We start from the raw sequence: 15,628 nt of genomic DNA, 5'->3' as shown, positions 1-15,628 counted from the left end.
ACAACATTACAGTTTTCTACAATTGCATACATTATTATTTCATATGAGTGTTTTTTTATGTGCAAATTACGATTTTATTCATGAGATACTGGTATATAACGGACTCAACGATTGCGCTGGCAAGTCAGAAGCTTGTCTCGGAAAGTGCACGGCTGCAAGGAAATAGTTTCTTATCTTGAAGAACCCATATCTTACCGTAAGGCACCCGCATTTTGCTGACCACACTCTTCTAGGTTTAGCTCCCGACAGCACAAAAATTGGAAAGGGCTCAAGGGTGGCGGCGGGCATACCTTGCCTACCGCGTTAATCCCTATTGTGCCCGTAAACCGTACCTCAGTCTTACGATTTTTATCTAGCGTTTAAGAAGTTTGGTACTCAAAGCATAGCTGTCCATTTGTAGACATGCCGCTAACTGCTTTATTGCCCCGTTATATGAAGGGTTTTTGCCATTTTGAGGATCGCTTCACTTCGATACGGGTGATTTTATACCACTACTGGAGGATATCTCACAATGATAAAAAGGTTCCTCTGTTTTCCAAGAAAAATATCTCACTGATTTTTTGTGTTGTATTATGCAGGAAATTTTATTGCGATTTTCTTCTTCGTAGATTCGAATTGTTGATATTTCGGAAAAGAAAAAAATGATCGCATGAAAGTAACACGAAAAGAAATTCATGACGTCATAGTTAATGGAAGTGGAAATTCGTTATCCTACAAACGTAAATTTGCCGTTTAATATCTTCTCAATAACTTTTAACTTGGAGCAAGAAGTGAAGACGAAGAAATAATGCAGATTGTCATGAACAAATACTTTATCTATACGTACTTCCAGAAATGGAACGAATGCAAGAGAACCAGCGACAGATTTGAAAAAAAAGTCGATGTTGGTTGGAGAAGGATATACCCAGCTGACATGTATAATAATCTCCTTGAGACTCCTTGCTCAGGTTATAACCTACTATTGTTAAACGTATTCGTATTGGCTTTACTTCCCTCGAAGGCGATTTTATATCACTATTGCTATCTAATTCCTGTTTGTTTTTTTGTACAGCAGAAAGAAAGGCCTAAGGAAGACCTTAAGGAGTCCAATGATAGATCTAACAATAAGAGCAGAAAAGTGACTGATTTGAGAAAGCATCAGCAGCTGAGCTATCGCTTGCCACATATATGACACTGCACTCGCAAGGGAATGATGCGGCTGCGAAGGTTATCACGGAAATGACCATGACCACCCCCACCCGACGGAAACTGATATTACAGAAATGGAGGAAAATACCTAAAACTCAAAATAAACTGACGACAGAAGAAGCTCTTTGGCCGATTTTTGATTGCTATTTAACCAAATTTCTATACAAAATTATTCGCAAGACTGCCAAGATCTGTGGCCACCAGCTTCATCGTAGTTATGAAAGAGCTAGACGCAAAAAAATCTTCATATCCACAGGGGACATCAGTGGAAGAAAAAATTTGAAGTGGACCTTCAAGGGCTTCTGAACCACACAGCCTCGCGCATCATAGCATCCCACAGAATTTTTTTCCATCGGGTTGTTTCATTGTTTCTTTTTATCGGTGTTAATAAAAAATATTTCTACCACTAACCATTGTTTTTCGCATCCGAGTGTGACTTTCAAGCAAGCTAGCTGACATATTGTTAAATTTTATTAATAATTCATTATGTTAGTTGAATATATTTCGCTTAAGTACCTATATATCAAGTGAGAAACCTCTCCATTTTTCGTTTGCCACCCGTTTTTTCCTTCCGTTTCGAAAACTGCGAGCGATGATATCTTCGTTGTGTAAAAATACTACATTCCGTCAAAATAACAGTATGTAAACCACAATTCAATACTGAAATTTTATTTTTTTAAATTTTGTTTCATTCCCAAACCACCGAATACAGCTCATATGGAGCCATTTTCTATTGAGTATTAAGCAAATGTACCCATTAATTACACGAAAAACGAAGACCTGGACAGGGGAAACCTACCCAGGCGGGACTCGATCCCGCGATTCCTTGTTTGGCAGCGACGACTTCACCAGGCCACCACCTAAGTTGGCGACGTGATTTTGACGAAATGCCTGCTTACATAATGAGGATGACATTGTCAACAATTTCGGAAAAGGTGTGACCGGTGTGACTCAAAAGAACCTTCGCATTCACGAGCCTATTCTTACAGCGCATGAGAGAGGAACACGGCCCCAATGAGTTGGCTTCTTTTATTTCTAATTGGCTCGCATCAGGTGTCACATATCAACTCAGACTGCGACCCCTGTTCCAGCGACCCGTATCATATTTATCATGAGTATCAAGTTTCTCCTCGGAGTCGTCGCGGGCGAAGTTGGGAGGGGAGTTGCCTTTTTCTACCCCACCCCCTTTCTCTCACTCGAGGCTCTTCGGCTTCGGTCTTTATATCCCGGCGCTGCGGCCAGAGGGCTTCGTGAGCCGTTAAATTGGGAAATTCAAACGCTAGGGCGCCCTCTTAAGAAATATTTGATCCAGATGCTTTGAAGTATTAAATTTAATTAATTAACAACTGCAAACGACGAATAGAAGGACTTCTACGTGAAAAAATATTTTAAAATATTGCATCAAACAAAGAAATACGGTTAATTAAGATTACAAATCATTGTTGTGAAACACGTGGATTAAGATCATTGATCGAATTTGAGTCCGTAATATTTAAAAAAATGATTGGAACGAAATATCTCGGTATATATTAATTGCGACACCACAACTAACATTTCAAATACATGATGAATTTTTATCACTCCTAAGCGCACGGTGCGCTTATGCATTTGAAAATTAGTCTCTTAACTGAAAAATTTGAGCTTGGTACTTTGGGCCAACGTATATTTTCTTCTTTTATATTTGAATAAAAATGTGAGTTTTTAAATATATTTTTACTACTATCAGATTTACTTGTAGATGTGACACTTGTTACATCATAGAGCGGTTGAATATGTCCATCTATGCCAGTGATCAGCTCATACTATTGTCATCTTCATCGCAAATTAACGTTTTCTTGTATACTACGTATTTATTTTCTCGATCAGAGTTGATCTACTTAGGCGTAATAATCTGTGTGCCAGCAAATATTTTTCGTTGTAAGTTATCTCGCGAAACAAAAATTTCATCGTCACTGCAAACTAAAGCTTTGCTATTTATTTTCCATCAATCATTCAGATTTTTAGATATACGCTAATCACAACATTTATAATTAGAAACTAAAGGCATAGGCGGATGAATAGCATTGAAAATGGCATAAAAATATAAGGAGTATAAAAGTATAGGAGTATAAACACTTTCAAGGGCTTGCATAAATCGAAAAAATCTTTGCTTGAAAACAGACAAAGAGACAGAATCTTTCAAATCCTCATTCAGCATTCTCAATCTCTGCCAATACAAGCTTTTGTTGGAATTCTTAGCTACTCCTGAATTTCTTGCATATCAAGCCGTAACTTGAAACAAGTCATTACGTTGATTCTGAAAAAGGGGGCAAAGTCTCTGCCATACCTCTGCATCGTCCACAGCATTGGTGCTTCTTGATTTTTTTTCAACTCCCTTCCATTACTATCCCATAATCGTGCTCCGACAAAAGAGAAAGTTTTTCATATGTGGTAATTTTATGTTGGGGTGTGATATAAAAATCAGGAGCTTCAGCTTCAGGTACCTGGGCTGTTCATTTTTGAAAAAGGAGTAGGGATACAAAGCAAGTATTTTCTTTTCGCTTTTGCCTTTATCCATGCAATAAGGGTGAAATAGGGGGAAATGTGATCATCCTTTTCTATGTTAAAAATAAATCTAACGCACATATTTAATAGCAGTTGAAGCTTAGCATTGTTTTCTTCAGCTAGGTTAGTTCAGAGATAGGGGGCGCCGCCGCTCTGAGGTTCCCAGATCATTCAATTTTGGACTAAAGTCTAGAAATGATTGACATTATTTGTTGGATTGTTTATACAGTGTATATTATTATGAAGAAATTCAATTTTATCAGTCTCCGGTCCTTTAATAGTTGGTTTTAAGCATTTTTTAAAATTACGCTTGTTTTAATTTAGAAAAATAATATGGTAAAGTTTTATGAATGTCATAATAGTTAAACCTAGATATGTTTGGCAAGCTTCCTTCGTAGCCCATATTGTTTACTCAGCTGTCTGCTGGATTTTTGTGGCATCAATATTTTATAAAAAAATAACCATTGCATTTCATGATTTTTAAATTTTAAATGCTCAATTTTTATCAAAGATTATAATGATCACAGCTAACTTTTTATCATCATCATAAATTGATGACACAATCATTGGTGACCACTCTTAATGGACTACTCGTGTTGGTGAGTGGGTAGGACTATTACGATTCAAACACAACCCCACAGGTGGGGATGGAAGGATAGGGTAATCCCAACGCCGTCATAAGGGCGACGTGGTCCATTACCAGCGAAACCATAATTTAATGTTTCCACTGAAAGGAAAGGTTTTTCTATGGAGAAGAAGAATCCTACGATTTTCCGTGAATGCAGACGGGAAAATTTAACTGCCAATATTGTGAGGCAGGATAATATGCTAAAAATTGTCTTTGAAGGACAGGTGGAAGGGAAGAATATTTAAGAATAGACCGCAGATGAGATACATAAATCAGGCGATGAAAATACATAGAAAAATCATGTACGTATTGAAATCGATAAGAGGAGAATAAGAGAGATCCGTCAAACCAATCTTTGGATTTATGGCTGTTGATGATGATTTTATTGAAAAGAATTGTACATCATTCAGTGATATGGAATGCATGGAATAAAAATGAAGCATATTAGCCTTTGTAAAACAATCCGACTTGTTTGTGAAATGTAATAGTTGGGAACAGTGGCGGATCCAGGATAGGGACAAGGGGGGGAATAAGTGGGGGTAACCTCCCAGCAGTAGTGGAGGTCCGAACAAGATTAACATTCTATCTAGAGTAAATTGGATACCCAAGGGAGGGGCTAGAGCCCCTCTTTAGATAACATACCAAAACGTGTGAAATAGGCCCTAAGTTTTGAGTCCATTTGTATTTCAATTCGTTAAAGGTGGTAAATATATCGGAAAATATAACTAAATACTTTCTTACAAAGAGGCGAACTCCAAAAAAATCGATATTGTCTAGGTTAGGTTTCGACCCAATGGAGGGGAGGGGTTATGGTCACCTTAGACCCCCCATAGAACCGCCACTGGTTAGGAACTTTCATTTCTTGCACTCTGGTCAATCAGTATACAATGCGCGCCCTGTTGGCGTCGTGCCAAAGCTCCATCACTCCATAAACGCCCTCAGGGACGGCTGCGGCCGAACCTTGGTCGACGCCATTGATGAAAAAGTGAAGTTCGCCGTTCGCACGCCGCATCACTCCGACCCTGTCGTTCACCTGAGGATCAAAACCAAAGGGACTCCATTAAAGGAAGACCCAAGAGCATCGCGGTGAAACGTTATAACGCTTGACCGCCATGTTCTTGGGACTCCGCCTGCCTGCCTTAGCCACCATGTTCTTCTGTTGCCGTTTCGCGCGTATTTTATTCGGCGGCGCCACTAGGCAGCTGTATCTCGCATGGACCGTAAAGGGCTTTGGTATCTCGTTCAGAGTGATTATCACCATTGATCATAGTAGCAGGGGTGGATACGGGATTTTTTCCTGGGGGAGGCGCAAGGATGTGACAGGTCTTCTCATATTTGAGATTAAAAAGAAAATACATCAATTAATGTATCAACTATTCTCTTTATTTAGATATGAAAGTTATTAAAATTAAACTGAATGATCCAGGCTCCGTAATAAACAAAATAAAACGAACGTAATGATAACTGTATTAAAAATATTTTTTTTAAAGCGTCTGGGGGTGCCCCCAAACTCTAAATCCACCTATGCATAATATGTAGAATATAACTGGTCTTTTTCGCTGACAATGATTTATTGGCTAATTTACGAATATTCGCCGTGAATATTCATGATTGTTAACACCGGGAATGGTGATTTTGAAACCTGATTTTGATGTACGCAGAGCGACAATAATTCTAGCGGCGGACTTAAGAATTCTCAAATGTAATATTCGTGAAAATAACACTTCGAGAAAAAATAGAATCACTACTAGTGTAATCATTAGCCCCAAATTCGCTTAACATTTGAAACAGTTTGAGAAGCTGAAAATTGGGGGAGATGGTCTTGTACATGTCGAATACATAGAGGGGACCTCAGTCAATCCCGTTGGAGCTTGATGTTTGTTTCCTGTTAGGACGCATTTAAATTGATTTCCAAAAAAGTCCGCATTACGACTATGATTGCTGAGCGATCCATTAGAGCAAACGAAAGAACCTGATTCACAGATCAAAGTTTCCATGACTATTGGTTTTCAGGGTATCCCATGAAACTGGACGGGGAAGAGACAAAATTAGCGTATATTTATGAAGTGAGGTGATTTGGCACAATAACTTCATTTAAAGATTAACATAAAAGGTGTGATAGAGTGGGTGGAGAAAAATTATATCATAATATTTTAATCACGGATAGTTGATGATTATAGGAATCAAAATTACGGATATTTTAGTCCAAAACGCACAATTTTCAAATTACAGAAACTTTTATCCAAGCCAAGTTCCGATTGGCCGCGAGTTTGTCGTGTTGCCGGATGTTCTGGACAATTCATGACTTCGAATGCTTTGCCGGTGAACGCGAGGTATCCAAGGCATCCGGCAACAGTGCAAACTCGCGGCCAATCGGAGCACTTGGCTCATAATTTCTGTAGTTTGAATTTGGTACGTTTTCAGCCGAATATCATTTGTAATTTTGGTTCCTGCTGATATCAGCTATCCAAGGTTAAAATTTTGTGACACATTTTTTCTCCACCCTGTATATTTTCAGTATCAAATTCGTATTAAGCTTCCTCCTCATTTTTGGTATCATGAATAAAGGTCGGCGACAACTAAGCCGACGCCAACAGGTCTACGCAATTCATGCTGCCGTGCCAAATCTCCTCTGATATACTACTGGCTTGCCGTGAATAAAGACTGATGGTAAATGATACATGGCACAAATAGGTCGTCACGTAAAACAGTCGATAGCACTAAGTAGTAATAGTAGCAGGCTGTCGGCGAAACATGTAGGGTATTTGGCAGGGTGTGAATATTTTCACTCAAAATGCACTAAGCTACATATTGCGTGCACTACGGCACATTCTACATAGTTTTAAGATCCTTATTTTTGGGTTTACCCGTGTCACAAATTAAAATTCCAACAGTTTCGTCTCCGCTGCTAGAGACGCCCTGATGAAGTCTCCAGCAGCGGTGACGAAACTGTTGGAATTTTAATTTGTGACACGGGTAAACCCAAAAATAAGGATCTTAATACCATGTACCGTGAAAGTTTTAACCAATTCTATATATTTATTCTACAACGTCATCATAGAACCTATGCTATTCATACAAAGGTTGTATTATGATTATGCATTTATTACTTTAACATTATTTCATGCATTAAATTATAGCATAGTGCTTAGGCAACAAATAATCGATCTTATGCCGATTGACGGGCACGCCTTAAGGATGTTCTTCATAATACTTCGACTTACTTTCTCGGTAATCCGTTTACTATTACTTTCCGGATTATTACATCTACGACGATCAATTGGCTATCGATTATTGTCACCAGCCTATAGTCGTGGGACCTCATTTACAGAGTAATGCACCACTGCGCGGCACTCTGACCTAAAAATATTGAATACAGTGGCATTGATATTTCTTACGTATATTTATAATAAATAAAAGTGCATACCTCTAAGGAGTCCAGATTTTTGCCAATGTTAGCTTTGATTGCTTTATTATTTCCATACAGGCTAGCATGTTTCATCATCCACGTTTCATTCCTATGCAAAATAGAAAATTTTTTTGATTAAGTTAGCGCTAATTTATGATTGCGTTCATTTTTGATCAATTTTGATAAAGTCAGTTTCATGTCAGTTTGCCTGTCCTTCCGGACAATGGCTTATGTTACAATGATAGGAAATATTGATGTAACATCGATATTCTACAACTTACATTCTAGTTCTTAAAGCCATCATAGAACCTTTGATATTCATACAAGGGTTGTATTATGATTATGCATTTATTACTTTTAAATTATTCCATGCATAAAATTTGATATATTAAAATTACACTACTAATCTCAGCATTGAAATGGCGAAAATGCTTCGCATTGTCGCATTACGTTTACCACGGATTATTGTAAAAAATTACAGACATGAGGGAAAGCTAATTTTATCGAGCATTTAGTAATAAGGTATTTATAGCGGCATCGGTTGAATTCAAGTGATGTACTTGGGGAACCTATTATTAACGCAAAATAGTCGCTAAAAATTAAACAAAAGAAAACCATTAGGTATGACATATATGCAATTTTGGACCTCAGCACAATGCAAACGCCAAAAATGATTTTTAAAAGGTATTTAGAGGGGTCAACTTAACTAGTTTCAGCACTGCTTCGAACTTTTACACGCTGAACTGTTGACGACACACCTTGACTAAATATTCACAATGTAAATGTAGTGGTAAATCCTAAATGAATGTATTTATGTATAGACAAAAGATATGTAAAGCGTATGCAAAAGCCAGGAAACTGAACATATTAGCGTAATTTAGGCGAAGTCGGCGTTACGGTTTTCGCTTTGCGATGTTGGTGCCAGTGATTCCCAGCCGCCTAGATGCTTTCGGGCAGTTTTTTTTGCAAATATCTTTCTCCTTCCATCATGAACTTGTGATTTCGCATTACATATTTAAATTCGTCACAAAATGTTGCTTATGATGAACGCCATCTCAGCAAGGTCCTTTTATAAACAGTTTCCATGGCAAAAAAGTATTTATCCATAAGAGCCCATCCCTTACCGAAAGAACTGTTGAAATTTCAACAGTTAATTGGGACCACTGTTAAAACTAACAGTAACAGTTAAAACTGTCAGTAACTGTGAAAACTAACAATAACTGTTAACTCTAACAGTAACTAATAAATCCAACAGTTATTGATGAAATCAGCAGTTACTATTGGATTCAGCAGTTACTGTTGTATTCAACAGTGGTCCCAATTAACTGCTGAAATTTCAACAGTTTTTTCGCTAAGGGATGTTGTATTATACTAATTTTACCGTCAAATACGTCAAAAACGGGACGGTTCGAAAATACACGGGAATCCCTTTTTATCTGGATTATTGAAAGTAGGTACGTTTTTCAAAGAAAATGTGACCAAAGTTTCATCAAATTTTTGTTACTTTTACCGAGGCGCTCTTATTCCCAACCATAAATTATCGCTAGAATGACGAATACCTATTTTTAAACGTAAACATCAGTCGAAAACGTTAAAAAATATAATTTTTCACGAAAAAACAAGAAAACCCCTATTCTCGTTAGGTTATCCACAGTAGACGGTAATCCTACCCTGTGGTGTATACCATTCAATATTTATAAGGTCTAATGTTACATTCGTTTTTATCACTTATCGTAATCTAATGTCGATAATATCGATTAATAATATCGATCGAAATGATTATCGATCTACTGTACACTTGTTTCAATAACGTATAGAAAACTTAAAGCTTAGTTATATTTAAGTGCGGTAATCAACCAAAGTTTAAATAATCCAATGAAATAACCGGATAAAAGAATGGACGTCATGATATGGAAATAGGGGTATGTAAGTCATGAGCTCGTAGGCTTTGATAAAGGAAATTTATTACATTCACCGCCAATTATTACCCCAAACATGGTGTATTTTCGCATCCACACCACACTTTTGTATGTATCCCAATTCATTACAATGTTCCACAGGTTAAAAATGAATTTTCGCAGGGTTCGACCAATATTTTGTATTTAGTACCCTCATTAATAAAATAACGAGGGTCGTTCAATAAGTAATGCCCAATTTTTTTAAGCTATTGATAAATGTCCTTGTCTCAGTTTAACATTTTTTGTTTGTTCTCTGCGCTGGTGAAGTCTGTAACCGTTCCAGCAGATGGCATAACCGTAGCACAGCGTCAATAATATTATTTAGTCTGTGTAATATTAGTGAGCCTTATGTAGACGCCATATTGACTCAATATGGCGTCTACATAATACTCACTTTATAAGCAGGGTGCTGTTATTGAATTCTTTTGTGCAGAAAAAGTGGTGAAAGTTTATAACTTTTTTTACAGTTTATGGCGATGCTTCAGTTGGTAGGAGTGAAGTTGGGCGATGGGTAAAAATGTTACAGCCTCAGGAGATGCAGAAACAGAGCTCCATGATCAGCCACGCTCGGCAATTCTATGCCTAAAAGACAAGAGCTTATACCACCCGGGAATACATGCTCCCCCAACATGTTGGCGCACGGCCAAACAACGCGATGGAAACTACATACGAAAATAGACCATTTTGATGCATATTGCTACCAAATTCTGACTCTTTGCAATACATGTGTCCTGAGAAAAAAATATGGCGCATTACTTACTGATCGACCCTCGTAGTAACAAGTTGAACCATATACTCTGTATAATTACTTTCCCGGAACCTGAGTACAAGGCTAATTATATGTGTTGCTTCATTAAAGAATATTGTAAGAAATGGAATTACAGTACTGGATTCAAGTGGCAAAACGGACATTAGTTTATCAAGAAGAAAACAATTGAAGCTACTTAGGAAATTTATTGGAGTATATATAGTATTTAAATGTGAGCATTCTGAACGAAGATAAATTGTTCAAATTGGTTGGTATTCTTCCAGCCGATTACTTACATAAATATGTGAACATAACCAATAGTTACTTTAGTGAATAGTGCAAAACTCATAATACGCCTAAATTTGAATCACCGCTTTGAAAAAATAAAAAAATTCAATGTCAATATACCTTTATTTCCAAATTTCTTACACCCATGGGACTAGAAATTTGGAAATAGCCGAATTTCCAAAAAATGAGTTGAAGTCACTATTTACATAAAGTACTTACAAAATAATTGTACATTCAAACAAAAATAGGCTAATTAGCTGCAAAAAATTGTATTATCTTTGCAGAGTTAATATATGTGCTTCGCTGGTAAGTTGAAACAATTGAAAATTCATTTTAAAATTCATTTCACTTAACACTATCACCAGCTGATTAGCATTATGGCTTAATTGGTATCCCAGAATAACCAGGAATGGACCAACGATAAGTTTTTATGATTGTTAATAAGACTTAAGTTTATAAATTTCATGGCCATTTTAAAGGTTTGCCAACGATTGAGGCATGAAAATTTCTAATTTAATTCAGAGAATATATATCTATTTCTATTTTTATCTACGCAAGCATTCGTGAGCATTTTCCAAATGTATGTAAGCAATAAAAAAAAAAAAAATAATCCCGAGAAAAGTTTAAATATTCTGCTCGCCGAGAAAGTGTAAAATCTTACATAATAAAAAAACATGTTATGCAAGCCAAATTCTTTTAACTGGCATTTCTTACCTCACGTGCATCTGTGGTAGTATCTCGACGTCCTCAGGAGAATACGTCACCACCCCAATGCCCAAAACGTGGTTGGTCTTCTTAATTTTCTTTTCCAATCTTACTTCAAACATTTCATCATTTCTCAGAGGTCTATTTGTGAAAGTGACTGCATTGTGTACGTCTTCGGGGCTGCATGAGATGAATGAATAACCGTCATTATAGCATTTAAGAAGGGAGAAAATAATTGATCAAATTTACTTGCCAAATCCCCCAGTAGGGATTTCTCATCCATGGTAATAAATAAATGAATTATCATTAGAATTCCATTTTCAAAAATCCAACTCAATCCTACAGGAGCTATAAAAGGCTCAGTTTATCTTTGCGGCTCAGCAGTTGCTATTAAAGTAAGTGGGAATGAATAGAGATGAATTTTCTCGGCACGTGACCTTACCTTTGCCAATCAGAAAACTGGAGGCATGGCCTCGGATATTCACTCGCTTACCTCCGTCATATTCATAGAGTTTATATTACTATTATTTATGTGTCATATTATTATATCGTAAATCAGCTACCAGTGCTACCAATTTTTTCCTGGGCCTCTGTAAAGGGATTATCCTTAATCCCACCCAAATGACTCGGTCTATTGTCTTAGTGCCGGCCCAAAAATGCGTGTTGACTGCCATCCTTGACTTATACCCCGTTTATAAAACATTGAACGTTACGTGAGTCCGCGTTCACGTGGACGTCCGCAATTCGTTCATCGGAATTTGGTCGTCAATTGTTAATTTAAATGTCAGTTGAGGTAAGCACAGTTCTACCATGGTTATACATCTCGATATCTCCACTGCACAAACGCTATATAATCGCCCGCCGATTCAAATCCGCTCATCTGGTGCTACTAGGGCTGATGAGCGGATTTGATTCGGTAGGTGATTGTTGAGTGCTTGTGCAGCGGAGGTATCGATCTGTCTTATAAAAGCCCTTATAGCCCGGTCAAATTAGCCCAAAACATAGGGGTACACTTACATAAATTCCCAACAAGCTCAAAATTTACAGGAACCTTAGTAATACCACTCTTATAAAATCCTGAAAAGTCCCCATCGATCCCTTGCGTGCAAAAAATTTTATTCAAGGTCAAAGGTCACAAAAATGTTTTTTCTTTTGCATTTATTTTCCAAACGGTTAGTTTTCCGATAAAAATTTCTCAGACCAAAATTGTAGATAAGGAAATTATCTACAAAATTGTTATGTCTTTTTTTTCCCTGCAGTTTACCAATTCTGAGAAAAAGCCATTCGAGAGTTAGCTGGAGCTGTTCAATTATGTTCGGAGAGCGCAGCACTAGTCATGCATATTAGGGAAAATACGGCTCAAGCTAACTTTCGAATGTCTTTATCTCAGAAATTGTGAATCTTGGAGAAAAAAGTACAATGAACATTTTATAGATAATTTCCTGATCTAAAATTTTGGTCTCAACACTTTTTATCGTAAAACTAATCGTTTGGCCAAAAAAAAAATGCAAAAAACCTATTTTTGTGGCCTTTGACATGAAATAAAACTGTTTGCACACACGGGATCGATGGGGACTTTTCAGGATTTAATGAGAGTGGTATTCCTAGCGTTCATTTAAATTTTTAGTCTGTTGGGAATTTATGTAAGGGTCAAAATCTATTTTGACCGGGCTATTAAGAGAATTACGCACGCAACGATCGACAACGTGTTAACGTTTTCTTTGCTAAATAAGGCCGGCCTTTTAAGCCTGAATCACACGATCATTTTTTTTCATCGCGAAAGTGACCACTATCGCGATCACTAGGCGAAATGATCGTCGCCGGCAATTGTTTTTCGCGTTCGCGATCGCGATGAGGATTCCTATTTTTCATCACTAGTCCGGTCGCTTTTTCCGTTGCTAAAACCGTCACTAAAACCCCATATCAGCCAATCGGAACCCATTCCCGTATGGAGTGATTGCAGCGCAACGCTTGGCAATCGTGGGAACGGCATAGATAAACAAACACGCTTAATATTTTCGTGATGCGGGTCCTATGGCAACGAATTGTGATATCGGAATTGATGCGAAAAGCAACGGCGGGAGTGACCGTGTGATTCAGAAAAATGATCACTAGAGCGATCGCTTTTCGCGACGGGATAAGTGATCGAGATAGTGAACACTTTCGAAAAGAAAAAAAAAATGATCGTGTGATTCAGGCTTTAGTTTAACGTTGAGTTCGTTCCGGTTCTCTCTCTCTCTCGATACTACTCCTCATCCATCAGCGAAGGCATCCGAAAGTGTCCGGGGTTTCACGAAATGCACTCTTCCCCACTTAATTTAGCCACGCCCTCTCAGCTACAAAGATAAAGTGAACCAGATGCATTAGGTTTTCATCACCATACGATACATACTCCAGTTTTTGAGCCGTACGTCCTTCCTCCAGTAGTATGACGTTTTTCCCATGCCTTCTGTGAAATTTCAGCAAATTAGTCCATTTTTCCATGGAGGACATGTTAGTCTTCAATTCTGTAGGTAAATAAATACGAAAATGTCATTAAAATATTGTGCTATTTAATTTAGTCCCTAATATCATGACTCGAAAAAATATAAAATTAAATTCACGAGTGTCAAATAAGGACATTAAAGGCCAACAACCCGTTACAAAACAGTTTTAAGTGCAATGATACAAGAGCAGATTTTCCGTTCATTTCAATTGATTGGTGCATTGCTACTGGACATAAATAAAGTAGGTAAGGTGATCACATTAATAAGGAGTAAGTTTAAGACATGGTACTTAAACAAAAATCATTATTTTTCAAGCAAATTATTATAAAAAATAATAAATTGCTGGCATAATTTCCTTAAAATTTTGGTTTCATTAACCTTTTCTTCGCAAAAAATTTACAACTTGAACGATCACTGCTAGTTTTGCCCGTAGTAGTACGGGTACGCCCATGGTAAGTGATGTTATTGGCCTACCTCTGACCACAACTTCCAGACGGACGACGTTCCTTCCTCCGCACTGCACATTGCTGTGTGTCGCGTGCAACACGATGTCGTCGCTCGGCTTCTCAGAGTCCGTGTTCTGCGCCGTGAAACTGCGGATCCAGTCTCCGGTGGCAACGTCTAGTTTGCGGTCAACGGAGAGTGTGAAGTAGCGGCCGCTTTCCGAAGCACTGGCGCACTGATCGCGAGCACCCACCGAAGTCAACAGCAGAGGGAATGTGACCATAATGGCGCTGAAGAGGAGAGGACACGAATTCATCTCGATTGCGGTTTCTGAAGGCTCAACTCGCGTTCTAAGAAGTATACGTTTCTGTGTTGCCTTGTGGACTGATATCCAGTTCTTTTATAGTAGTTTTCCGTAGCAGACGTCAGCAGATATTGATCATGTTAGGATGTCATCTTTGCGATAGTGATGAAAACGACATACGCGTGTTGGGGGAATCCCTCATGAACCTTGACATGTTCTTTATCCTTTTTAAAACAGCTCTTGTCTTATGAATTTATGGCCTTCTTCTCGTCAGATAACTTCAAGCGAACTTCTCTCTGATGGATTGCATGTTTTTTATTAACTTGTTTACGTATCATTTTTACTTTTTTTTAACCATTGACTTTTTCGTAATTTATCGATGGCTTTATTTCTTTTTTTTCTAAAAAAAATATCAAAGCCACGAGTGATGACGAATGGAGAGAGATACGGGGATGAGAAAGGAAGAATATGCGTACTAATTATTTTGCTATGGTCAACTGGAAAAAGAATGAATCCCCACAATAGAGCTATATCATTCGGGATACCCAATTAGAGACTGTTGAATCCGTGAAATATCTAGGAGTTAGACTCAATTATGATCCATCGTGGAATAAACATATTTGGGAAATAAAGGGTCAAGTTAATCGTGAAATGGGTTTTGTTAAAAGAATTTTGGGAAAGTGAGACGAAAAAGTGAGGTAATTAGATACTTCTCCCTCGTTAGACCCCATTTAAAATACGCTGCCATTGCTAGGGACCCTTATGAAATAGAATTAAAAACAGAGTTAGAACGCCTGAAAAGATGAGCTGCCAGGTACGTGAAAAGTCGTTACGATAGTCTTGTTATTGTAACTGACCTCTTAGATAAACTCGGATGGGAATCTATGTAAGATCGTTGATTGAAAAATAAATTAAACCTTTTAGAT

General features: G+C 37.7%; 1 protein-coding gene across 1 annotated transcript; it reads right to left on the bottom strand.

Annotated features, from left to right (window-relative positions):
* Nucleotides 1–4,724: 4,724 nt before the first annotated feature.
* LOC124163506 (neuralized-like protein 4) lies at nucleotides 4,725–14,777 on the bottom strand. Its single transcript, XM_046540459.1, has 5 exons — nucleotides 14,429–14,777; nucleotides 13,861–13,975; nucleotides 11,478–11,648; nucleotides 7,788–7,878; nucleotides 4,725–5,393 (listed from the first exon to the last, which is right to left on the bottom strand). Exons 1-5 carry the CDS (start codon nucleotides 14,712–14,714, stop codon nucleotides 5,238–5,240), a joined length of 819 nt encoding a protein of 272 aa, XP_046396415.1. The 5' UTR covers nucleotides 14,715–14,777; the 3' UTR covers nucleotides 4,725–5,237.
* Nucleotides 14,778–15,628: the final 851 nt, after the last annotated feature.

Source organism: Ischnura elegans, chromosome 8 (genome assembly GCF_921293095.1).
Source record: "Ischnura elegans chromosome 8, ioIscEleg1.1, whole genome shotgun sequence".
Lineage (NCBI taxonomy): Eukaryota > Metazoa > Arthropoda > Insecta > Odonata > Coenagrionidae > Ischnura > Ischnura elegans.
This window is presented reverse-complemented; position numbering and strand designations above follow the sequence as displayed.

Bases quoted from the DNA above. Each gene is read 5' to 3' on its own strand.
- LOC124163506 (XM_046540459.1), bottom strand. From the start codon at position 14,714: ATGAATTCGTGTCCTCTCCTCTTCAGCGCCATTATGGTCACATTCCCT. The intron at 11,649-13,860 runs GTATGTATCGTA...CATCTCATGCAG, and splicing joins CGTACGGCTCAAAAACTGGA to CCCCGAAGACGTACACAATG. The intron at 7,879-11,477 runs GTAAGAAATGCC...TATTTTGCATAG, and splicing joins CTACCACAGATGCACGTGAG to GAATGAAACGTGGATGATGA.